Source organism: Triturus cristatus, chromosome 1_1 (genome assembly GCF_964204655.1).
Source record: "Triturus cristatus chromosome 1_1, aTriCri1.1, whole genome shotgun sequence".
Taxonomy (NCBI): domain Eukaryota; kingdom Metazoa; phylum Chordata; class Amphibia; order Caudata; family Salamandridae; genus Triturus; species Triturus cristatus.
Genome location: NC_140579.1, coordinates 48,328,873 through 48,355,567, shown reverse-complemented (window position 1 = coordinate 48,355,567; position 26,695 = coordinate 48,328,873). Strand labels below are relative to the sequence as shown.

The 26,695-nt window shown below is 44.2% G+C and overlaps 1 protein-coding gene across 1 annotated transcript in view; it reads right to left on the bottom strand.

Annotated features, from left to right (window-relative positions):
- Nucleotides 1-5,742: 5,742 nt before the first annotated feature.
- Nucleotides 5,743-26,695, bottom strand: part of LOC146869333 (uncharacterized) — a 70,558-nt gene continuing 49,605 nt past the window's right edge. The window contains exon 2 of the mRNA XM_085650540.1: nucleotides 5,743-8,472. Within this exon, the coding sequence (XP_085506666.1) occupies nucleotides 6,350-8,472 (2,123 nt within the window). The 3' untranslated portion in view covers nucleotides 5,743-6,349. The remainder of the gene's footprint in view (nucleotides 8,473-26,695) is intronic.

Genomic DNA, 26,695 nt, shown 5'->3' with positions numbered 1-26,695 from the left:
TGCATGATCCTGCTTGATCCTGAGTGAGTACTGACAAGGCAGTACCTTCGCGTTCTGTAACAAAGAGTGTAAAAGGTTTGCTATAACATGGTGTTGCTAAAACAGGTGCTTGACATAAAGCTTCCTTTAGGCTTTCAAAAGCTTGTGTATGTTCCTGAGTCCAAGGGAGAACAGTCGATGTGGCTGCCTCCTGTGTGGTTAACTGAATGAGTGGTTTTGCTAGAAATGCGTACTGAGGGATCCACTGCCTACAATATGAAGTGAGGCCTATGAAAGCCCGCACCTCCTTTTGTGTCTGGGGTATTGACATGTTAGCAATTAACTGGATGCGATCTGGTGTAAGCTGCCTTCCCTCCTTGGACAGCGAGTGACCAAGATAAATAACTCGCTGAACACAGAATTGCAGCTTAGAAGGGGACACCTTGTGCCCCTTGTCGGCTAGAAAATGTAAAACTGTCAGAGAAGCTTTTTCACATTCTGGCTCGCTTCTCGCGGTGATCAGCAGATCATCGACATATTGAAGCAGTGCAGTATTGACTGGCATGTGGATACTGTCAAGTTCTCGTTTCAGTGCTTGGCTGTAGATGCTGGGGCTTTCTGTAAATCCTTGAGGAGCGCGTGAGAATTTAAAACTGCGCCCATTTAAACTGAATCCGAACAAGTATTGGCTTTCCGGATCTATTGGGACGCTGAAAAAGGCATTCTTGAGATCAATTACAGTAAAGAATGTTGCTTCGGAATCAATTGCTGTCAACAATGATGATATATCAGGGACCACAGGGAATTGTGGTACAATACACTTGTTTAGTTCACGCAAATCAATAACCAATCGGTATACTGGCGGGGCAGTAGGATCAGTTCGTTTAAGAATCGGAATTATCGGTGAATTACATACATTGGAGTCTGTTTCTACAACTACTCCCTGGGCAATTAGCTCATCAATGATTTTCAACAAAGCCACTACAGCATCATGCGGTAACTTGTATTGTCGCATTCGTGGTAGTACCACTCCTGCTTTCAATGTAACTCGATAGGGTGTAATGTTCATGCAGCCAACATCCGTAGGGCCTTGTGCCCATAGATGTACTGGTAAAGTCTGTAGTCGGGGATCCATGTCTCTAGACACATAGTGACCTTTAAAATCACGTAAAAACAACCTTACTCCTTCCGGAGAACAACATATTATGGCTCCTAGTGCTTTCAGAGTCTTAATTCCTAACAGATTTTCTGGGCATGATTTAGTAAGCAATAAATCTGTAGTTCGTGTCAAAGGTCCTATCGTAAGTGGTAGAGGCTGTGATACTTCATTAACAATAGGTTTTCCCGAAAAACCAAGGGAAACATTTTGAGAGCCTGAGAGGGGTGCCCCTGGAACTTCACTACGTTTTATGGTTGTTCGACTTGCCCCTGTATCGAGTAAGAATTTTCTATCTTGACCTAATAATTCACTATGTACATAAGGTCCTTCTTGATCTACCGGAATCTCGATAAGCGGTAAGTCAACTTCCCTCTCTAGGCTGGTTCATGCGTAACGCTGATACTCAGGGTATTCATACTGTGCAGTCTGATACATTTGTCGTGTTGTGGTTTGTGTGGCAGTAGCAGGCAACGGTGGTGCAGCTGGCACAAACTGTATGGGTTGCTGTGAGGCTGGCATAGACTGTTGCTGAACTGGCATGGACTGTCCATGCTGCATAGCTCCTTGTTCATTCTGATCTTGTCTAACTAATCGTGGTCTCTCCTTTGCAATACCTGTAGCTATATTACGTTTCAGGACTTGACAATCATGTACATAATGGCCTAGTTGTTTACAGTAATTGCAGGTTCCTTTTACAGGAACTGCAGAATCACCAGAATGTGTCACACCCTTTTTGTGACCATCTGCTGGTACTGTCTGAGAAACTAGCATTTTCATTTTTGTATCCTTCATGCGTTTATGCTCGTGTTCTTGTTCATCCCTAATTCTATTGTGATGATACTGTAACATTTGTAGCATTTGCGACGGAGTGTTACTTTGCCAGGTACTCTCGAATTTCAATATTCTATTCTTCACTGGAGGCAATGCATTTTCCACTAATTTTGTCACAAATAGATGTGGATATGAGTCACTACTTGCTTTTATACCACTATTTATACCAAAACATTTTTCAAATCGAGCATAATAATCGCTTGTGTCTTCATCTTGCTTTTGTTTACAGGCTGTGATTGCACCCCAATCTTCCTTTTTTGTAGTTAATAAACGTGGTAGTACCTGTACTAGTAAACCTGGTAATAGTTTAACTTTATCCCCGAGCCCTGAACCTGCAGCTCGGCCCCTTTCTTCCTCTGCTAATGCTGTCCAGTCTATCTTTTGGTCTCCCACTTCCCACTCTTTTTCTTTCAGTTTTTCATATATGCCAGCAGGCAAAAGCACCTTTAATATCGTCATAATATCAGGAAAGGTGTACTCTCCCATCAGTAACATGTCTTTAATTTCTCGGTGGAAACCCGCTGGGTCTTTGTCATGACTAGGTACTACTTTTTTCATTTCTAATAATTCCATTTTTGATATGGGTGTGTAAACAAATACACGGTGAAACTCATTGTCTTCGCCTTTTATTGGGTGCACTTCTCGTAGGGGATTTTGTCTATCCATATAGTACGGCGCTCTTTCTCTGCGGGGCAGCGAGAGAGAATCCGGACTTACAAAAAGGACATACTGCTTACGTGACACTAATATCTCTTTAATTAGCTTGTTACTAGAACCTCTCCATCTGTTCGTGAGTAGTTCCGTTAATATATCAGGTAAAGGACCAGGGTCAGTATGTTGGCTCTTATATAATATGAGGAGTTGCTGAATCATATAGATTCCAGCTAAACGTTGTTCATCTGTACTGAGGTTAAAAAACGTGTGTGCTACGGTCTCATCACCGTATTTTTCAGGACTGTCAATCCAGTGAACGGCTGATCTGGCTAATTCTTGCTCATCCATGGAATCGAGGAGGTGATAACCTCTTCGTTCTCGTAGTATTTTATCTGCGGCTTGAAACGAATGTTCAGGAGATTTCAGATTTATTACAGGCGTCGGATACGTTCTGCTATTATTTGGACATACAGAGTGTATGGGATCAGAAAGACATCTGGTATTTTCACAGTATCTTCCTCTGCCTACATAGGCTATGGTCTCTGACTGTCTTGCGGAATTCCCTGATTCGGACACTTCATCTTGCTCAAACTCGTCTGTTCCCGATCTCTCTTCATGAATACGCTCTATTTCTTTACGTATTTTTCGGCACATGGCTATTATACAATTTTGCTTATCGTGTCTCCCTTCTGATATATTCTGACTCCATCTTGTAAGAATAAGCATTGCATTCGGGTCTACCCCCGGACGATCTTGATTTCTGATTACACAGTTTATGAGGAAACGTAACAGTTCCCCCTGTATCTCTACTTTCTGGAATTCCATAGCTCTGTTAATACATCCTGGATCTCGTCCTGTTTGAACAAAATGATATATGTTATCTAGATGCGTAGTCATCCCTGGTAACCTTGCTAAATACTCTGCGGCTCGCCTGATACGTAATGATGCCAGGACCATTTCGTCCTCTTTACCAACCACTGGGTCATATCTACAATTTACAAGGAGTTCCTTAAGCGTACGTTCACTTACGAATTTAGGTGTACGTGAATGCGCTGACTCTTGAAAAACAAGTTTATTTATTCTGGGTGGTGTAAAAGTACTGCTAGCACCTCCCGTGGCCCCATCTGGGGCGTCGGGTGTGAATGGATTCGTTGAACGTGACACAGCAACTATGGGTGTCGATACCCCTATAGGATTGACTGCGGAGACAGATGCGGAAACAGATGTGCTTGCCGAAGCTTGTATCGGGACTTGCTGTTGCACGGGGACAGATACCTGATCCTGACGTTGAACCCCTCCGCCAGACGGTCTATGTGGTGTGGCGTTAGCATACTCGGGAGCTGCATCGTCTAGATATGAGGAAAGAAAAACATCTTCTGCGGTTCTGGGATGCCCCTTTGGATGTACCTTAATTGGAAATAATGGGGGTGGCAAGTCTTTTGGCATCTCTGTAACAGCCTTAGGTAGTCCTTCGGCTAGAAGGGGATACATACCATTCATAAGAGCATTTCTTTGTCTATTCACTTGTTCTGATTTCACTCGGATACCTTCCTCAATTAATAGATTTTCTTGAACTTTATTTGAACTTTCTTTACTCCTCTCTTCTTGTCTACGTGCTTTTTCTGTTCGTCTATGAGATTCTTTACGCCATAACTCAACAGCGTCTTTCTGTGACTGTCTGACCTTTCTTTTCCATAACTCTTCCTCCACTTTCATGATGCACTCTGCATCCCAGGTTCCCGCTATGGGCCACCTTTGACTTTCCGGTAATCCTTTGGTATAATCTACCCATAGATCAAGAAACAATATGGCATCTAAGCCATGCTTATGGTACATGAAATGTCCTGGAGTGTCTCTAGGAGGAATAGGAACTGCTTCTTCAAGCACCCCTTTTCTGGTAGTAATCTGTCTTAACTTCGAGAAGAACGGCATATTGACAACTGATCTGATACTTACTCTTGAACTTGCTTAATACGAGAAACACAATAATGAACAGTGAACAATGAACAGTCATTCATACCACAATATGCAAGACATTTCTGAATACTTTAAACATTAAACATTAAACATTATAACAATGATCGACAATGATGACAGTCTGCCTAACTAATCACCACGCTGAATTCTTGACAATAACTGAATACTTCGGAATACTTGATATGAATTCTTGACAATAACTGAATACTTCGGAATACTTGATATACTGCTAAACAGTACATATACACTGCTAAACAGTGCAGACCGGATTTGTGTACCCAAATCCGTCTTGACCGGCACAACCTATGTGCGCGTCAACACGCCTCCCCGGCGATGGTACTCACCGAGTAGCTCCTTGAAACGGAAGGCCTCAGAGAATGGACAGGACTCGATAACTGCGGACATCGGACCCTCTGGACGTCGGGATTTCGGAAAACCTGGTGGGCCTCTGTATACCTCGGATCTTGCTCTCTCAGCTAGGCTCTGGTCGGGATACTTCGCACTTCTCACCGCCTCGTCTGGGTTGATCGCAGCCTCAGTCGCCCCCGCTTGACCGGAGGGAGCTTACAGGAAATCCTGCTGGTACGCGTTTATGGTCCGTCCAGCTGTGGCAGGAGACCGGGCCTGCAACGCACCGCCGGCGCGTGAGATGAGAAAGTGTCCCTATTCGGGCGCCATTATGTGGTAAATAAAAATACCGGACTGAATTTCATACGGAATCTTAAAATAAAGTAAATAGCTCAAAATAACAAGAGGCAGAATCCGTGGTATAAGAGGTTTTCTAATGGGCTTTATTCCATTCAAAATGGCCGACTCGAGTCGCGGCCTTCAGGTTCCGTCACCACGAGGGTTCAGGAAGTGAAGTACAATAATTTATTAACAGACATGTATTTTTATAATAAGTACATTACAATGAAACGAATGTAGAAGGCGTAACATTTGATAAGAAAAGTGACAAAACAGTGACATAATCGAAACTAGGCGTAATAAGGAATAAAAGAAACATGATTGGTTAGAATTATCAGACATAGGTGGATCTATAAGATAATACTTGGCATAGATGCGCGCGCGGCAGCATGACGTGTAATTGACGTGCAACTAGGGGGTGAAGGGGACTTGACATTTAGCTCTACATGTGGAGACGAGAAGTCTGGGGGTCAAGTCAACCTAATCCCAAATCATATCTAACATCCTATGTTTAAAGAACTATGTTATCCACAAGGAAGAGACTCTCGGACAGAATCTATTCTATACTGACTGTGTGTGCGTGTACAAGCGTCTAAGTGTCTATATGAGATGCGAGGGGCAGAAAACTTTCCATGGCAACAGGGCTATGAATCACTTGCAGGAGGACGGAAAGGCTGAGTCCTTTGCTTGTGAGCTAAAGGAAATGTTTACCTAAATCACTGGACAGGAATGCATCGGCTGGAGAGCAAAATAGATAATTCGAAGGTGAAATACAACTTCTTGGCAGACAGGCGAAAACTGGCCGAGGCAGGCACCGTTAGCTGCACAGGGAGTAGGACAAAGTTCATGGATACAGATGCGAGCTCAAGCTGAAGCTGTCAAAGACAGAGAGCAGGGAAAAGCTTGAGGACAGAATCGGGCCTACTTGCCTGAACTGTAAAAATGAAGTAACTTAGCCATATAAAGTCGGTGGCCTTTCATACTTAGGAATCGAATATCCAGCCCTGTGATGGCGGATCTGACAGAGAACATGTTGACGGTAGACACACATATGTTTGCGTCTTAGAAACTGGAACTGGAGGGAACATACATGTACTTGTAACATGCATATAGAACCGTTGGGGTCCAAGATAGGGGACATAACTGATCAGGAAAATCCACATTTCCACAGGTGTCTAGTATTAGAATCTCTGATGTGGCATCTAATGTTGGCATTCTTTCGGAGGAGACTAGTGTTGCAGTGTCTGTTGGAGATTCTTCTGTCACACCTTCTGTGGACATTTCAAATGTGATATTTAGTGTTTGGGTCTCTTCTGTGGCATCTGCGGTGGAAGTTTCAGCTGTGGTATGTACTGTAAAGGTTTCTTCTGTGGTAATAGCTGTTTGTGCCTCTACTGTGGTGTCTACAGTTGAAGTTCCTTCTGCGGTGCCTACTCTTGGAGCGTCTGATGTAGTGTCAATTTTTAGACTATTTTCTGTTGTGCCTTCTGTTGGGATCTCTGATGTGGAATCTACTGGTGCATTTCTTTTTGAGGAGACTAGTGTTGCAGTATCTGTTTTTGTATCTGTTGTTGGAGATTCTGCTTTCACACCCTCTATTAACATTTCTGATGTGGCGTTTAGTCTTTGGGTCTCTACTGTGGTAGATATAGTTGAAGTCTCTGCAGTGGTATCTACTGTAAAAGTTCCTTCCTTGGTGCCAGCTGTTTGTACCTCTACTGTGGTGTCTACTGTTGAACGTCCTGCTGTGGTGCCTACTGTTGCAGTCTCTGTTGTTGTATCTACCTGAGATCCTTCAGTGGTGAATAATGTCAAAGACTGTGCTATGGTGTCTTCTGTTGAGGTTCCTTCTGTGATGCCTACTCTTGAAGTGTCTGATGCAATGTCAATTGTTAAAGTATTGTCTGTTGTGCCTTCTGTTGGCATCTCTGCTGTGGTGTCTAGTGTTGGGATCTCTGATGTCTTATCTAGTGTTTGACTTCTTTCTGTGGAGACTAGTGCTGCAGTGTCTATCATTGTGTCGGTTGTTGGAGATTCTTCTGTCACGCCTTGTGTTGACATTTTCGATGTGATATTTAGTGTCCCAGTCTCTTCTGCTTCAGCTATTGTTGAAGTTTCTGTGGTTGCATTTACTGTAAATGTTTTTTCTGTGGTGCCAGCTGTTTGTGTCTCTACTGTGGTGTCTACTGTTGAAGTTCCTTCTGTGGGGCCTACTCGTGGAGTGTCTGGTGTAGTGGTAATTGTTGGAGTATTTTTTGTCGTGCCTTCTGTTGCCATTTCTGATATGGTATCTACTGTTGGAGTTCTTTCTGAGGATACTAGTGTTGCATTGTCTGTCCTTGTGTCTGTTGATGGAGATTCTTCTGTCATGCCTTCGTTTGACATTTCTGATGTGGTGTTTAGTGTTTGGCTCTCTTCTGTGGCATCTACTGTTGAAGTTTCTCCTGTGGTATCTACTGTAAAACTTTCTACTGTGGGGTCAGCTGTTTGTGCCTCCACTGTGGTATCTACAGTTGAAGTTACCTCTGTTGTGCCTCCTGTTGCAGTCTCAGTTTTTGTGTTTGCTGTGTGAAATACTTCTGTAGTGCCGTCTGTTGGTGTTTCTGCTGTTGTTTGTACCTGATATTCCTCAGTGGTGAATGCTGTCAAATACTGTCCTACAATGTCTTCTGTTAAAGTTCTTGCTGTGGTACCTGCTCTTGGAGTGTTTGATGTAGTGGCAATTGTTAAAGTATTTTCTGTTGTGCCTTTTGTTGGTGTGTCTGCTTTGCTGTCTAGTGTTGGGATCGCTGTTGTGAGACCTACTGAGTGAGTTCTGGTCACTGTTGTGATGTCTGCTTCTGTAATCTCCACTGTGCTGTATAGTGTTGTGCCAGCTTCAATGTTTGCTCTATGGTTCGCTGGTGTGGTATTTACCATTGTGGTCTCTGCTGTTGACCCTAGTTTTGTGGTTTCTTCTATGATGCTAACATTTGTGGCTTCTGTGGTGCTTGCTGCTGACATGTTTAAATGTACTGCCACAATTCCTGTTGCATTCTCTGGTGTACTGCCTTTTGTTGTACTCTCCGAAGTGGCCTCTGCAGCTTGCGTTACTTGAGCGATGCTGAGTATCACAGCTGAAGTTGTGTTTATGTCCCCATAGGTTAGGATGCTTGCTGTCTGTGGTACCACCATAGAAATTGTAACTGTTAAAATTAAAAATATATTTATTATACTGAAATCATTATATTGACAATTTATAATGTTTGTAACACTAACATATGCATTTTATTTACAAACAGAAAAAAGAAAACAGTGTTAAGCAAGATTAAAACACAAGATGCACAGACCATGAAGAATAGTACACAAGGCATTTGATTTTTTACAGATTTCGGTGGCAGCAAATTCAACGTTGTCATAATAAAAGACAAAATAAAAAAAATTAAGTTATGGCCCATGGGCGTCGATTAGAAGTAATGAGGAAATATGTGGCTGTTTGCGACATTAATTTCAATTGCCAGCCAGAACCTCCACTTGGAATTCATACTATTATGAGTCAAAGCCCTCAGAATTGAGAGTAACTCTGCATGGGAGAATGCTGGGTGGTGGTACATTTGTGGCTTCGGACAGGTTCCAGAACTTTCCCTCACAGAAATGTGAGGAAAATTACTTTCCCTCACAGAAATGTGAGGAACTATTTTCTTTTAACCAAAGTTTGAGGTTTGCAAGAGCTTCTGGGTAAGAAAACCTCGTAGGAGTCACACATGTCACACCACTCTGGACACCGGGGGTGTCTAGTTTTCAGAAATGTCTTGGTGTGGTAGGTTTTCCGCAACTGAGCTAGGTCCGAAGCTTACCACATTGTAAAAAAAAGTGTGAATTCTGCTAGGTGGAATATGATGTCTTCAGGTCTGGTTTTGAAGCATTTGGTGTCTCAGGCGCTAGGTCCAGCTATACAAGTGAGGCGTCATTTTTATCGGCAAACATTTGGGAACACAGCGTAGTAGAACATTTGTTATTGCCGATTGGTTTTCTCTGCCTTTGTGACTTCCAAATGTAAGCCATTGTGCAAGAAAGAAGATATTTTGTAAATGCCCTCTGAATCACCTGATAGTGTGGGTAATGCTAAATGCAGAGGTGTACAAATAATTACTGTCCGTACACTCAGTATCTTGTGTACATTTCAGAAATAAATGGGCTTCCTTCATTCCCATTTTGCTTTCGTTATATTTGACCATATGGATTGCTGATTGTCTGTACGCAATGGAACATGATTTTAAGGTACAATATATTTAAACCTTACCCTTGTGCCCGTCATGCGCAACCAGACGACCGCGAATGATGCTTTACATTTTTTCAACTATTTTGAACCTTAAAACATTTTTAAAAATCGTAACTCTGGTTCTACTCATTGGATTTTTGTCATTTTGGTGTCATTTCGTTTGTGTAAATTTACTCTATGTTTCTAAATTTGTTGTTTTGTTAACTTTATCACTGTTTGAGTGCTGCATAACTACTTTACACATTACCCCTAAGTTACGCCTTAGTGCTTAGAGCCAAGCTACCAAAGGGCTAAGCACATGTTTATTGAGGAATTATAGTGGTTCACCATGACAAGAATTGTGATTTCTATATGTGTGTCCCTGCAGTGCACAAGTGTAATCAGGGCCTGACGCTGCAGTGCACAAGTGCTGAATGTGATATCAAAAATGTAATCAAGGCGTGTCCCTGCAGTGCACATGTGCTGTAGCTGATAGCAAAAATGTAATCAGGGCCTGACGCTGCAGTGCACAAGTGCTGAATGTGATATCAAAAATGTAATCAGGGCATGTCCCCGCAGTGCAGAGGAGCTGAAGCTGTTAACGAATATTGTATCAGGGCCTGTCCCTGCAGTGCACAAGTGCTGTAGCTGATAAAACAAGCATTTGCAATGCAATAAGTCTCGCATTTACGAGAGTTTGATCTATTTGCATTGTAAATGACAATACCAATAGCTTAAACTCTTGCAAATGCAAGACCTATTGCATTGCAAATGAAATTTCTGTAAATGCCCCGTATGGCACGCGTTCACTTTAATGGTGGTCGCGCCACTTTCTTTAGACCCTAGTCTAAAGGAAGGGGTGCAGCCGCTGCCACGGTATGGGGCGCTTTTACAAAAAAAAGCATCTGTTTGTCAAGTTGACATACAAATGTTTTTTTTTGTAAGAGTGTCTCACGCCACAGTTTCACTTTATTAGTGGCTACTCACCTCTCTTTACACCTGGCTCGTCTGAAGAAAGGGTAAAAGTTACCTATAACACATCCTCCCAGCTGCAGAGCATTAGCTCCAACTATGGAAGAGTGGATTTATAAATCATCTCACAGTAGGAAAGGTGATTTTTTGGGGTCCCCATAACTAAAGGTGAGGACCCAGATGATAACCTAGAAAGGAAAAGCATGCTTTTGTGGTGGTCCCATCGAACTAAGACCACCACAGGCTGAGTTATGGACAAAATATTTTCTTGACTAAAGGGCAAAGCATTATGGGGGGAGTTTCCATAGTGTAGTGAATATTATAGTCTTGAGCCGGGGAGAGCCACAGTGACGTTTTCCTCTGGTTTTCTTTCCTTTCTGCGGGCGCCCAGCGCGTTTTCCTTTTTTAAATGGACACACAAAAATAGCATTTGTTTGTCAAGTTGACAAAGAAATGTGTGTGATGTAAATAATGAAGTCAGATCCGGTAATCATTAGTTGTAGGTTTATTCGCTCAATCCTCTCCAGCTTCCCAGCAGCAACGGCACCAGGAGCACGTTACAGACTTAATCCTTCTGCATTCCACATTCCAAGGTTCTCTAACCTGGACTGCGTAAAGCATCACATCACAACATATTTCCCTCCTTTCACAAAATTTAATATAAACAAAGAAACACAAATTCACCCACTGATACAATGTTAGGAAATAAAAACTCAGATACGAAACTACAATACAACAAAAAGAACGATAAGGGAATAATTTAAACATCACGAAATCTAATTGGCCTGCTGACAGACCTCTTGCTTCTATGGTGTCCCACAAGGAAAATATCTTTTCCCGATGGATTTTGCGTGTGAACACAAGACGTGCTCAAACCACTCATGTCCTCACCAGATGACTCTGATCTTACGCCTTGTCAGGTATTTGGCATTGGCCATCACAAACACACTCATTCTTAACCATGTTCTCAACTTTGTGCACCTTGCTTTTATTCCACCATTCATGACCTTTGGCCCAAACAGCATTTTTCGATACCGCATCCATCCATTCAGGATCTTTGAATTTCGACTTCCCTTTTACAACATGAATGGGAACCTTGACCAGTACCCAATCCCCAACGCTGATACATGTAGTTTTTCCTGTAACTCTATGTCTGTTGTCATAATACTCTTTCATTCTGCTCTGGTACAACTCTACTTTGGGACGTATCATTTTGTCCATAAAGCACCCCTTCTCCATTGTAGTCTGATAACTCCTCAACTACGTGGAACACAACTTTGACATGGGTACCCGCCCCCTCATTAATTCAAACGGACTTTTCCCAGTGACAGCATTGGGAGTCGAGTGATGGGACCACAACATGCTCTCAATAGCTTCGTGCACAGCAACTGCATTCTGAACAGACCACTGGATGCACTCAACCAAAGTACGATTCATCTTTTCCACTAAATCGTTGGCCTGTGGATGGTACAAAGCAATGCGTTTATGTTCGATGGCATTTTTCTCCAGAAATTCCCTCATTTCTTTGGAAACAAACTGCACCCCGTTGTCTGACACCATTTCCTTGGGACACCCTTCCCTAAGGAACAGTTTCTTGAGAAACCTTAGAACAAAAGCAGTATTGGGTTCCTCCAGAAACCACTTGCTGTAATAATCAACAATAACTAGTGCAAACTTGTACCTGTGTGGTAACACATTGAATGGCCCTATGAAATCTACAGTAATCTTAGACCACGGCCCTTCAGGTAACACACACGGTTGGAGAGGCAGAGTCATAAGCTTGATACTCTTGTCGCTGTTGGCACAGATGACACACGCTTCTATTTTGTTAAATATGTCAGTGTCCATTGCTGGCCACCAGTAATCCTCTCTAATCTTCCTCTTAGTCATAGTCTGTCCGAGATGCCCCTCATGGCCATTTTCGATAATCCTTTGTCTCAGGGTACTGTATCGGTGTACGGTTTTTTAGTTTTGACAGGAAAAATGGCGCTCAAGCTAATTCTGCGTGTGTTGGTAAAGCTCCATGTATGGTGCTACCAGGTCAGGGGAACAAAACACCTTCAATAACCCCGTAGCTATGTGAGTCCAGAAACCCACAAATATAAATGAGAAACAATGTCCCGGGCACACGTAGTTGGGGTCAATGTCTAGTAATGAGATGTCCAGTATCAAAACAGAATCTGTGGTCCACACCAGAATGATGATTTGGAAAGTATTTAATCAATGTAACAACGAAAAAGCAACCAGCCGACACGTGTTTCGTCACCTATGGGAGTGATCCCGTGACTTCTTCAGGGCTGAAAGAGCTGCGCGGATCGATGAAGTAGGGCGGCGAGCCGGTGATAATTCCAACCCGGCTGGGTATTCACCAAACGCATCCTAATGTTCCACCAAGGGATATGGGATGCCGTATTGAGTAATTGAACACGGTCCAGTGTTCGGTGTGCGAGAGGCAGGTAGGCGTGATCACGAGTAGTTCAAATCGTGGGGAGAGGTTCTGAGTAACACTGGTGCCGAATCGCTGTTCGGATGAGGAAGATCCTCATCCGAACAGCGATTCGGCACCAGTGGTAGACCTTTAGGGTGCGCTAACCCGCACCTCGGTCTTAAACACCCATTGTGGCTTCTGATTTATCTTCCCTCCACATACGTTTGGTGAACACCTAGCTGGGTTGGAATTATCACCGGCTCGCCGCCCGACTTCGGCTGGTTGCTTTTTCGTTGTTACATTGATTAAATACTTTCCAAATCATCATTCTGGTGTGGACCACAGATTCTGTTTTGATACTGGACCTCTCATTACTAGACATTGACCCCAACTACGTGTGCCCGGGACATTGTTTCTCAATCCTTTGTCTCAACACAAAGGGAGGAACAAAAACTGTCTCCTCTCATCAGCACTCCATTCTTTTGGACATGTAGTTCTTCAGTGATTTTAGCGTACACTTGCAACCTCACATGCAACGTTTGTTCTCTCGGCCATCCTTCAATTACATATCTCTTCACCATCACCAGCTCTCCATCCTCTTCCATCTTCAACTTCCATTCACCCTCATTGAACGCCTTACCTTGACAAACATCCACGCCAACTATTAAACACTCATCACAATCCTCATCTCAATCGTTGAAGTTCACATCAACAGTTACGGGTTAAGGGGGAATGCGATAAATAGTCCTCTCTGACGTTTTTTCCACCCGGGATGTATTCTATTTTCAGGTCATACTGTAAAAACTTGGCGCTCAACCTTGACAATCTTGGAGTGTGACCTCTGATGACAGTACCACTTAAAATATTTACCAACGTCTTGTGATCTGTATGTAAAACAAACCGCCTCCCCCAAATAAAACATTTAAATCTCTCCACCGCCCAACAACACGCCAACAACTCCTTTTCAATCAGAATAAGCTCCAAGCACTCCAAGATTAAATCACAAGTTTGTTTTCGTATGTTGATGTCCAATGTCTTTTATTCAGACATAAGTTTTCTCATTCCTTAAACATAATTCTTCTGTACATATTTTAGGACAGCAAAACAGCTTCATGCCAACACGTGGTTCATCAGTTCATTTAAAGAGGACCTCAATGACACACTTCGTTCCAATCTACCACACAACTTGCACTTCACACTCATGGCAGGATAAGGATGATCATTGAAACCATGTATTTTGTTACCACACCTGAAACAAATGTTCTTCTGGCTGAAAAAACTGTCTTTCCCTTATTTTCTTTTGGGACAAACCTTGCTGGGCTCCTTTTGTGTGACACTAGAGTTCTCCCTTGTGTTCTCCTTGACCACCGACACCCCACTCTCGGTTTTATGAGTCAACTCCCTGGACGACTTGTGCGAGAGTCCTATACTCTTCACGATGTCAATAGTCTCCAGTGAGGGAAGGGTTTTCGAGCGTCAACAACTTCTCCTGAACTTTCTTCTCCCAGCACCTGACCACAATCTGATCTCTAAGGAGTTGTGAAGTGAGAGCCTCAAATTCACACTCAGACGATAATGTACGCAAAACTGCCACATATGTGACAATGGACTCATCTTGTTGTTGTTCCCTGGTGAAAACTTGTGCCTGTTAATGATCAGGCTAGGTTGGACATCAAATTGATTTTCTAATTTCTTTACTGCCAACTGATACTCATCAATGCCTATCTCTTCCTCTCTCACTTCATGCGGTGGTAGATGCTCATATACTACTGACCGCCCCTCAAAACCCAGGCTATGTTCCAACAAAAACCTTTTCCGTTCTGGACAATACCTGTTGCCGCCAATTGCCCCAAGATATTTTGTGCAAGCCCTGGAATGAGTGGGTCTCCAGGGACCTGGAGAAAAGAAGGAGGTGCATTGAAGCTCTGCATACTCATTGTGACTGTACTATAACTAGTAAACGAGTAGTGTGTTAGAGCCTTTTAAACTGTTCAGAAATGGGGTGATGTTGACCCAATAACAAACATGCAGAGAGAGATGTGTGCGTGTCACAGTGCTGCTCAAATCCACTTGGGACAAATGACTTGACACGCAAAAGGGAATGTGTGCGCGTTACAGTATCCCTCTAATGCAATATCTTCAGATGCAGCACCGAAAATGTGTTTGTTACAATGCTGTTCAGTCAGAATCTTGCCACGCAGAATTAGAATGTGTGCGTATCACAGTACCTGCTCAGTCAATGGCATGAAACGCAGAATTGACATGTGTGCGTATCCCAGTCCTGCTGGTTGACCACTGGACGCACTTGTGACATCCTTACGAATATGGCCACCACGCAAAAGCTGTTCTTATCAGTGGAAGTCCACTGTGTGCGAAGCCTTCCTGTAGAATAATGGCCGCCACGCAACGCTGTAACTAATTGCTGAGCGTGCGCAACAATGTTATTGTCAATGTCTGTAGGCAGAGTTGGAAAAGCCTTGCCAGTTATGCGAAGTGGAAAAATGTCCGCCACGCAACCCTGTCTCCTGTAACAATGCGTGAGCGGCTACATCAATGTCAATGTCCGCAAAGGGGATGCTTGGCCTGTGATGCAACGCATGTTGATGCGCCCAATACAGCTTACAAAATCGCTTTGTATGCCCGGCCGGTATCGTATCGTATCTTACATTTATATAGCGCATGCTGTCACCCTACGGGTATCCTGGCGCTGTGACTTGCCCAGATGACATTGTGCGTGAAAATAGCAATATGGGTTGCTCGGTTATCTAGTTCTTAGGGAAGAGCCACGTCTTTAGGCTGCAGAGATTTGATTTGTCTGATGTTTGGGGGAAGGTTATTCCAAAGTCGTGAGGCTGCTACCCCAAAGGCTCTGCCACCTGTCCTGGTCTTCTTAAATCTAGTGATGGTTACCAGATTTGCTCTTGATGAGCGTAGGTTTCTCCCAGGGATGTACGAGGTGAAATTCTCTTGCATGGATATTAGACCTAGTCTGTGTACTGCTCTGGACACAATACTGAGAGATTTAAAATTAATTCTCTCATTTATGGGTAACCAATGAAGGTCTTTCAGAGCTAAAGATGTTGAAGACCTACGCTGCCTGTTTAGCGCCAGTTTGGCCGCTATGGACTGGATCCTCTGTAGCTTTCGTAGTGCTGACTGCGGTGCTCCCAAGTATAGGGAGTTACAATAATCCGGCCTACTCAGTATTAGACTCCTCACCACCAGAGGTCTGGAGGTGGTGGGCAGGAGCGGGAGGATCCGGCTCAGTGCTCTTAGCAAGGACTAACAGGTACCGACAGTTTTGTTGACTTGTGACTCCAGTTGGAGATTGTCATCCATTAGGACCCCCAGATTGCGCACTGTTCTGGCGGGAGTCAGTGGTTTCACCGTCGGAATGAGTCTAAACTCGGTGGGATAAGGCCGAGCAATTTTGGCCGCGGAGCAGTAGACTATCTCGGTTATTTCTCCGTTAAATTGTAAGGAGTTTTTCCTGAGCCAACTGGAGGTTCTGAGCATGCATTCCTGAAACTTCTCAAGGGATACTGCCTGATTTCCTTCCAGAGAGAACACCAGTTGCGTATCGTCTGCATAATTGACTAGGTCGATGCCAAAGGACTTAATAATTGGGATTAAAGGGCGCAGATAAATATTAAAGAGAATTGGGCTGATTGCTGAGCCCTGTGGCACCCCGTGTCTCACAGGGGTCTTGGCGGAAGTGAACGGTTGAATGGTTGCCACTTGTTGCCTGCCCGCCAGGTATGATTGCAGCCACTTTAGCGCCCGTCCTTTCACTCCGATGTTCTCTAGTCTTTTTAGCAGGATACTGTGATTTACCGTGTCGAATGCGGCCGACATGTCCAGTAACACTAGCACGGACAGATTGCCATTGTCGGCACGCATTCTCAGGTTATCCAGGACTGTCATTAAGGCCGTTTCTGTTCCGTGCCCTGATCGTTAACCAAATTGGTCTTTGTCTAGCAGCTGGTTTTCTTCTAGATAGATGGACAGGGACTTACTGATTGTCCGCTCCAGAATTTTTACTGGATACGGTAGAAGAGATATTGGTCTAAAATTCGATGAACAGTTAGGACCAAGTGACGGCTTCTTGAGCAGCGGGGTTACTACTGTCTGCTTCCAGACCTCTGGGACAATTCCCCTTTCTAATGACTGACAGCAAATCTGCCGCAGCCAGGGAAATAGTTCTTACTGGAATTCTTTCCAGATCGCATATGGAAGGGGGTCCAAAGGGGACACGGAGGATACGCTTTGGGCTAAGTTGTTGAATATATCCTCAGTGGGGATTTGAAAGTGCTCTAAAGCGGGTGGCTGATAGTTCTTGGGTGCCACTTTATGTTGGTCTGTTGGTGAACTCATAGGGGGTTACTTTTCCTCTTCAAAGCTGCTATTGTTGTTGGAGTTTAGGCCACCAACTATCTTGTTGATTTTTTCATCAAAGTAGGTAGCAATATTGTCGCAGAGTTGTTGTGTCGTGGTTACTTTATTGCCCATACACGCTGGATTGGATAGGTCCTTTATGATGGCAAAGAGCATTTTTGTACTATTAGGGGCCTGCAAAATTGTTTTAGCATAGTACTCTGCCTTAGCCCTTGAAATTGCTTCCTTATATGAGGCCTGTACTGATTTCAGCTTTTCTCTATCAGATTCCTCATATGACCTTCTCCATATCTTTTCGGCCCGTTTGTGTTTTTTGCTCAGAAGTTTTATCTCTTCACTGTACCAGGAGGCTGAGGGTTTCTTTCTATTCTTCAGCCTTCCTACCGGGCGATCTGATCTAAAGTACCTTTTATGTGGTCGCAGTAAGTTCGGTAATTTTCATCCACTGATTTACTGGACACGAATAGATTCTGTTCTATGAATGTCTGAGATTTCCTGTTTCTTAGTAACTTAGCCCATTCTCTTCCCTTCCCGAAGGTTACTGACTGATTTGTGTTTCTGGCCATACTGGGCAACCTGATCCTAAAATGAATTAAGGAGTGGTCGGTCCAGCATTGAGGTAGCACTTCAATCACCTCCGTTTCATTCTGATTTGCAAATAGGAGGTCTAGGGTGTGCCCTCCTTGATGTGTCGACTGATGTACTAGCTGGTGCAGATTAAGACTCTCACAGGCTTTTTCCAGCTCTCTCAGTGGGGGGCCGAGGGTCCCATTGTCCCAGAGATTGAAATCGCCTAGTATGATCATCCTTGAGTGCGTTAAGGTCATATTAACAAGGGTGTCAATTAGGGCTTGATAATGGGTATTTTGTCCAGGGGGCCTATAACATACTATTCCAGTCATCACTTTCCCTCCTATCCCCTGCTGGTCCATGTCTCGGTTAAAAACAGGACGTCGAGATCGAGGCACTCCACCGTGGTTGCCACCTCTTGATAGTGTTTAATTACGCCTCTTGATAGTGTTTAATAACGCCTGTGGTTTGGGAAGCTGGTACTTGTGTGACGGGCAGCAGAGTTTGTGAGGGAAGGTAAGATGCAGGTAGCGCTTAGTGCTAGAGCGATCTTGTTAGTATGGGGACGCACCGCACTTACAGTGTCCGTTTGTACCATGCAGAATTTTTTTTACGTTCGTGGCACACAAAGGTTCGATGTCACGTGTCTAGGGTTGTAGCTAGCGGTTCAATCGTCACCAAATTTGTGGTGATGTAAATAAAGAAGTCAGATCCGGTAATCGTTAGTTGTAGGTTTATTCGCTCAACCCTCTCCAGCTTCCCAGCAGCAGCGGCACCAGGAGAACTTACAGACTTAATCCTTCTGCATTCCACATTCCAAGGTTCTCCAACCTGGACTGCGTAAAGCATCACATCACAACCAAATGCTTATTTTGTGAAAGCGCCCCATGACTGACTTTCACGATAATGTCGGCCGTTGCCCAGTTCTTTACATGAGCCGTGTCCAAAGAAGGGGGAGCGGCTGCCATTTTAAAATAAAAAAAAAATTGTTGCGAGATAGCTTGTCCAGCCTCCAACAGCAGAGCAGAAATCCATTTAGCAAAATAGTGCTCGGAAACTGTACTGAAAGCCTACCGAGTAACAACACGTAAGAGGGAGTGTCATCATGGGAGGTTACAAATTGAGAGAAGGCGGTAGTAAGGAGGAACTTCTAAGCCTATTGACATATGAAAAGCCACAGTTTCCAAAGGACAATCACACAAACCAATGAAAAATATGTGTGGGGAGTGGGCAGAGCTTCAAGTTCATACCACAATACAGCATGCCCTGCAGAGCAGCGCATGCGCTACCCAGGCTCGACCTAAAAAATATAAACAGGGCATGTCCCAGCAGTGCTGAGGTGTTGAAGCTGATAGTAAAAATGTATCCATGGCCTGTCCCTGCAGTGCACAGCTGCTGTTGGTAGGGAAGGAGGTGGAACCTACTGCTGAAGTACACATTGCTAAAGCTGGGATATAATTAGAACATACTCCTGTACTTCTGATGTGCTGTGCTGCACTGTTCCCTGTAAGGTTTGGAAGCACGCACCTATATTCCTCCGAGCGCACAGTGTCGTGTATCAAGCGAACATCCTGCGAGAGACTGTGCAGGTAAGGAGGGGCACGCATTCAGCAGCAAGTGTTCATGTTGATTGCAGCGCCTCATGCACTGCAATTAACATGAACACTTTCTCAAAGACACACAATCACCCCTCAGCTGCGCTCTATTCACAAAAGGAACGCAGCAAGTCTACAAACATGATGTGTGCTTTCATTCAGAATCATCTGGTGGTGCTACATGTGCACCAGAGCTATCAGTATTACAGAAGGGACGCACAACCGACTGCGGTTCCTTCTGTAATACAAAGGAGGTGCACACACTCATTGCACCTCCATGGTACAGTTAATGCAGCCCAGTGGTTAATTTGTAAAAATGCTGGAGCTCTCGTCAGGAGGCTGCTTGTACCAGCTCATTTCTCCTGTTAGCGCCGCCTAAAACAGAACCAACTGCTAACCATGAAAGCAAGAAGATATGGCGTAATGGCCAGAGCAGCAGACTCCTGAGTAATCACTTAATCTCCCTGTAAATGAAAGTGTCCTTAGCTGGCGCGTATGAAAAGCGCCGGTGTTGATGATTAATGCTGGTGCAGAGCACCAGAAACCACTGGCTCAAATGAAGCACTGACACGGCCCCAGTAGTCATATAAATCATGGACTAGTGGGGTTTGCTCCAGACATCAAGCGATGGCCCTGAAGGTCTCCATCCACTGAGCCTCAGAGCCGACCCCTGTCCTTCCCACTTTGAGCCCTTAGGTCTGTTTTTGAGGGTGAATCCCATTTCAGGAGTGGTGACTTGAGGCCTGTACAAACAGGCACTAGCAAAGCTAATAGTGTGTACAGTTTCACTGTGCTTCACCAGCACACACAGCACAGGTACAGCACAAGGAGCAGCGGCAGCAGGGCAGGCTCTCCAGACACACCAGGTAGAGACTGTGCTCCTGTGCAGGCTTCTTCAGGCACTGACCACAGGCGCAGCACGTGCCACAGCGGGAAGAACCAGTCCAGCTTTCCGTGTCAATGATAGCCATGCCTGGAGCCCTTGTCCATCCTGGAGATCCCATCTGGAATGTTTGGTTGAGTTCTGGAGATGCTGTTTGACATAGAAGTGAATAACTAAAGCATGGGATAACCTGGTCATGAAATAGGGTTTTCGCACATGCTGTGAGGCCTTACATGGGAAGCTCAGATATGATTCTTTTTTCTGCTTGTAAAAGTCCATTCACATACTTACACCACTCTCCAAATAACTCCATATGTCACGCCTCCTATTCATGGGCAAAGAGCCCAGATGAATCATCTGCATAGGCCAGCCAGAAGCTGGACACATTACCATGCGTGACTAGTAGTGGGCGAGGTGGCGGTGCCAGTGAAGCCCAGGAAGAGGACTGCTAGTAAGAGGGGAGAACAGCACAGGGTTCTAGTTTAGGTGAAGTAGGGCTGAGGAGGCAGGGAGGAGATGTTTGAGGTTAAGATGGGGTGGGTTTAAAATGAGGTGAGATTGGGTTGAGGTGAATTTGAAGTGAGGTGAGGATGGGTTTGGATATGAGATTTAACTGTGGCGCATTGAGGTGAAGAGTTGAAACTGAGAGAGAGGTTGGGGTAATGTTGACATGAGGGGATGGATTGGGAACTAAAAAGCAAACTATTTTAATACCTGTTCAAGGATTCAAAAAGGTAAATTTACACTGTCGTGCACGTTCACGATTATTTGCTATTCACAAAGGAATTTACAACTATTATCTTTACAAGTGCGGAGTCTCTGCACTTAAAAATATAGGTCTTTTTATGTGCGTAGACTGCACTCAAAGATACCACCCGTAAATCTGTTTGTGTATAGAAAACAATCTTAAACTGACTCAAAAGTGTACGTTTACCTTTGTGAATCCGGTCCTACGGTCTATTCAGGCATGTGTTATTTTAAATATATTTATTGAGCGCAACGAATGGCCAGGGCCTTCTTGCCGCTGGCTAGCGAGTGTATGAAAAGAAAAAGGAAAAAAAGGAGGCAGGTAAGTGAAAATTGCGTTATATAGCCGTGTTTCAAGGGCTTTTCTGCAGGTAAGCAGGTCGGTGGAAGATTTAATGTAGAGTGGTAAACTATTCCAAGCAGTGCAAGCACTAAACATACAGCGGCGGCCACCCCGGGCCGTGCGTTTTCAATCCGTCAGGCTTGTACGAGCTGAGGCGATTTTTCAGAAATGCCGGACCTTTGGCATGTAAGGCTCTGAAAACGACACAAAGAGACTTGAACATGACTCTGTGTTTCATCGGCAGCCAGAGGAGCTTTTTAAGGTGTTTAGACACAGACTGATGCTTTGGGATACTGAGGGGGAGCCGTGCTGCTGCATGTGAGTGGAGGAGCACATAAACGTGCGTGTGTGTGCGTGCGTGTGTGTGTGTGTGCGTGTGCATGTACCTTAGACACAGACTGATGCTTCGGGATACTGAGGGGGAGCCGTGCTGCTGCAGGTGAGTAGAGGTGCACATAAACGTGCCTGTGTGTTTGTGTGTGTGTGTGTATGTATATATATATATATTCACTGAAAAAACCATAGGTTTCACACATGTTATAGTTAGCGGAAATTTTACTGATAAAAAACCAGGAAATTCCCCCGTTATAGTTAGTGCAGGCAACTATAACTCACGCGACCGCAATCCTCTGCTGATGCTAATACTGTATTTAGACACTTATTTGCCCATGTCTTCTTCCATACATTTTTAGCTATACATATATTACAAATATTTTTTTTTCATAAAGACACATATGTCATCAGCAGAAGATTGCGGTCGCGTGAGTTATAGTTGCCTGCACTAACTATAACGGGGGAATTTCACTGGTTTTTTATCAGTAAAATTTCCGCTAACTATAACATGTGTGAAACCTATGGTATTTCAGTGAATTTGCAAGGTTTTTTAAATGCTAATTCCTAACTATAAAGTGTGTGAAACCTATGGTTTTTTCAGTGAAATTGTACGGTTTTTTAAATGCTAAGTTACTTTACGCCATTCGTGGCGTGCGCGCCCACTTAACCCAGTTCGTTCCGTGCGCGCACGGTGCGCTTCGCGCACCGTGCGCGCACAGTAAGCACGCGGTGCGCTTCGCGCACCGCTCGCCCACTTTACGCAGTTAGTGCCGTGCACGCACGGTGGGCACGCGGTGCGCTATGCGCACCGCGTGCCCACGTTACGCGGATGGGCCATGTACGCACGATGCGCTTCGCGCACCGTGCGCACATGGAGGACATATGATGCACTTCGTTTTGAAAGATAATATTTTAATTTTTCGTAATTTTTATAAGCCATGCACATATGGTGCCCTTCGGGCACCATTTGCACACGGGGTGGAGAGAGTGTGGATAATTTTTTCTTTTATTATTTTTTTTAAAAATATTATAGTTTATCACACCTCTAATAAGCCATGCACAATTGGTGGCCTTCGGCCACCATTTGTACACTGGGTTGGGGAAGGGTAGATAGTTTTTTTTTTTTAATAATTTTTTACCGTACGCGTACGGTAAGCGTAATCGGCGAAATTAGCGAAAAAATAAAAATTAAATTTTTGCCCTTGGGGGATCTTTGGGGACTCCCTCAACATGGCTATGTGTGTGGGAGCTGTCTAAACAGCCCCTTTACATGTTTTTGGGCTTTATTTTAAAACCTAACTCTCAGTGCGAGAGAGAAAATGGCGGCCGCCGCTTCCTGGTTTCGGCCGATTCGAATGTTTACTAAGATCTAAGAGCCAATCAGAATCGCGCTCGCGCACGCCACCATACGCGTACGGTAAGCGTACCGTAAGCGCACCGTAAGCTGGCTCAGATATATATATTGATTTAAAGGCTATTTTCTCAGAATCTACTGAACAGATTTACACCAAACCTACAAAAGGCACTTCCTTGACCTGAGGACTACCTCTCTGCCAAATTTCTAGTAATTCTGTTCAGCCGTTCGGGCTGTAGCCCTGTCTAAAGGTCCTATGGAAAAATGCATGGGAAAAACGCGTTTTGGGACCCCCCTTTTATCTCAGCCCCCACTTGACGACTCCCCCCGAGACTTTCAGGGTAGGAGCGGAGCGTAGCGCCCCACCTATTTTGAAAAATTCGCGAGGATTCGTCGACCGGCGCCAAAGTTATTCAAAATAGAATGTTGCGGATTTCCTATGGAAACGTGGTCCTAACTATAACTACCTACTGGCGACCGCCAGTAGGTAATATATATATATATATATATATATATATATATATATATATATATATATATATATATATATATATATATATCTACTGGCGGTCGGCAGTAGATAGTTATAGTTAGGACCGTGTTTCCATAGGAAGTCTCAAAATTCTATTTTGAATAACTTTGGCGCCGGTTGACGAATCCTCACGAAATTTTCAAAACTAATGGGGCGCTCCGTTCAGCTCCTACCCTGAAAGTCTCGGGGTGATTTGTCAAGCGGGGGCTGAGAAAAAAGGGGGTCCCAAAACGCGTTTTTCCCATGCATTTTCCCATAGGACCTTTAGTCGAAGGTACAGCCCGAACGGCTGAACAGAATTAGTTGAAATTTGGCAGAGAGGTAGTCCTCAGGTCAGGGAAGTGCCTTTTGCAGGTCTGGTGTCAATCTGTTCATTATTTCCTGAGAAAATAGCATTTAAATGCATATAAATATATATAGGCGCGCACCGTGCGCGCACCGTGCACGCACGGTGCTGTGCGCAAGCGTAAATCTGATTGGTTGTTAGATGTCGGTAAACATTCGAATCGGTCGAAATTAGGAAGTGTCGGCCGCCATTTTGTCTCTCGCAGTCTGAGGCAGTGAAAAACAAAGGTGGAGAACGTGAAAAGGGGGCAGGGTAGGGAGTTCCTGACCCCCTAGCCTTTGTCAGGGGGTCCCTGAAGGACCCCGAAGGGAGAAAAAAACATTTTTTTTTAAATCGCGGGGTGCGCGCACCGTGCGCGCACGGTGCGTTTTAAAAAAATCGCGAGCTCCGCGCACCTACAAAAAAGTAGAATTAAAAATCAAGTTTAAGTGTTCAGATGTTAGGTGGCTCTGAAAAGAACCCTTCTGTTGCTAGAGGAACAGAGGGACAAAATGAAAAAAATTATGGAGGGGTGCAAGTGTGCTGCCGTATCCTCTCCTCTATTAGGGTGATACTGGCTTCACCAATACAGAGTAGAGCACGGCAGGTACTGCAGTGTATCTGCATTCTGTGAAAAAGAGGGCGCAATCCAGTGCTGATGACGTCAAATGTTACATCACTGATGACATCATCCAGTGAAAATGTGTCTTTCTGTAAAATAATTATTTATATATTTTCAAAAGGTGGGGGGGGGGTGTTATTTCTCTGCCAGGTTGTTTCAGGGCGCTCTCTTTATAGTACGTTAATAAATATTGTATTCGCTAGGTATATGTCAAAACGGTGCTACAGGAGAGGGATAAAACCCCTAAACCCTCTAGTACAAAAACAAAACAAAACTGTGTACACGTTATAGTCTGTGTAACATGCGTTATAGCGTTTGGTTTAAAGCAGATTTGTTCGGTTTAAAGCAGATTCATTATGCAACGATAGACAATGAAGGACCACAATGTTCTGATTTCTGTTTTATCCTTCTGTTTATGACGAGTTTGGATTTACAGCCAGCCAACACGTGTTTCGTCACGGGGCACAGTCGCCCCTGACTTCTTCAGGGCTGGGGAAAAAACATATGTGGGGTACGTATCACAGCATCACAGATATGTACAACGTTGTTAATCTCAAAATCAAGTGCATTCTTTTGTGGCAACAATGCGAGATGGGACATGCAACCATCATTAAATCGTAGTTACATAAATTATTCACAGTGTAAGGATGGGTTGTGTACAGAAAGGACAAATAATTTGGTTAGTGTAAAAACACTAGCCGAGTTTAATGTAGTAAGAATTTTTTGAAAAATCTTGACAAAGAGAGAAAGTGTCGTCCGAAATGCATGCGCAGGTTCTAAAAACCCCGTATTGACCATATGAATGGTCATTAAAACTAGCAGTGTTGTGGTTATATCAAAATGTCTTCATGCATTGTTAAAAGCGGTTGTGCGTGGACGAAAAGACAATGTATTGGTGTTCCTCTGACAGGGATTTTGAAATACACCTGTAAAACACCACTGAAAACCGCGCGTGAGAGTGGACGTGAGAGAAGTTTGTGAAAACCCCTACCATCTCTGTGTAAATCAGACACATCAGACCTGAAAAATATATAAATAAACCAAAGGAGGTATATACTATAGTATTGACTAGGTAGAATCTCTCACTAATCTGAATTACACAGAGAAGGTAGGGGTTTTCACAAACTTCTCTCACGTCCACTCTCACGCGCGGTTTTCAGCGGGGTTTTTAGAACCTGCGCATGCATTTCGGACAACACTTTCTCTCTTTGTCAAGATTTAAAAAAAAATTCTTACTACATTAAACTCGGCTAGTGTTTTCTAATGTTAGTTCGAAATGTGAAGGTTGGGTCACAAGTAAACAGGTCACTGTGTCGGGTGATTAGTAAACCTGAGCGGGTAACTCCGCTCCGCCAGCGGAGTTTGCAGAGATTTGCAGAGATTTGCCTACTCTGCGCTCTGTGGCGAACGTGGCGTAGACAAAAAACTCTGCCTCTGTGGCGGAGCAGAGTTAGCCTCTCCCTCCACCTCCCAAAGTCTTTGTTGTACGTCTGACGCACGTGCGCACACGCGTCAGACGTACAACGCAGTGTTTTTTTTATTACAGAAGGGGATGCGAGGAGCAGGACGGAGAGCAGCCAGGCAGGGAGGGTGGCAGACAAGAGGTAAGTGGCTTATTTTTGACATTTTTAAAGACTTTGGGAAGGGGGAGGGAGCATAGCGGAGTGTGGCGTATTTCCAATGATTTTTTAAAAACTCTGTGGAAATACGCATAGAGGCGCTACGCCCGCTACGCCCAGGGTTAGTGTAGGAGAGTAGGGTCTGCTATCCTATGGTCACCCCAAATTTTTGCTTTTTGCTTCACTGGTTTTTGACATATTGAGGCTGTGGGCCTGCCAATCAGACCCCCAGCCTGCTGTTCTCTCTACTAAATTAAAACTATGCACCCTAGGTGCATAACCAATTGGAAGTGGATCACCCTGTCAGCCCCTGTACCAGTGTACACTAGGTACCCAGGGCATTGGTGTACCCAAGGCCTGCCAGGGGCTGCAGCATGTATTATGCCACCCCAGGCTTGGCCTAACAATCTGACACAACTGGCTGATCACTCAGCTGGGGTAAGTTGGTGT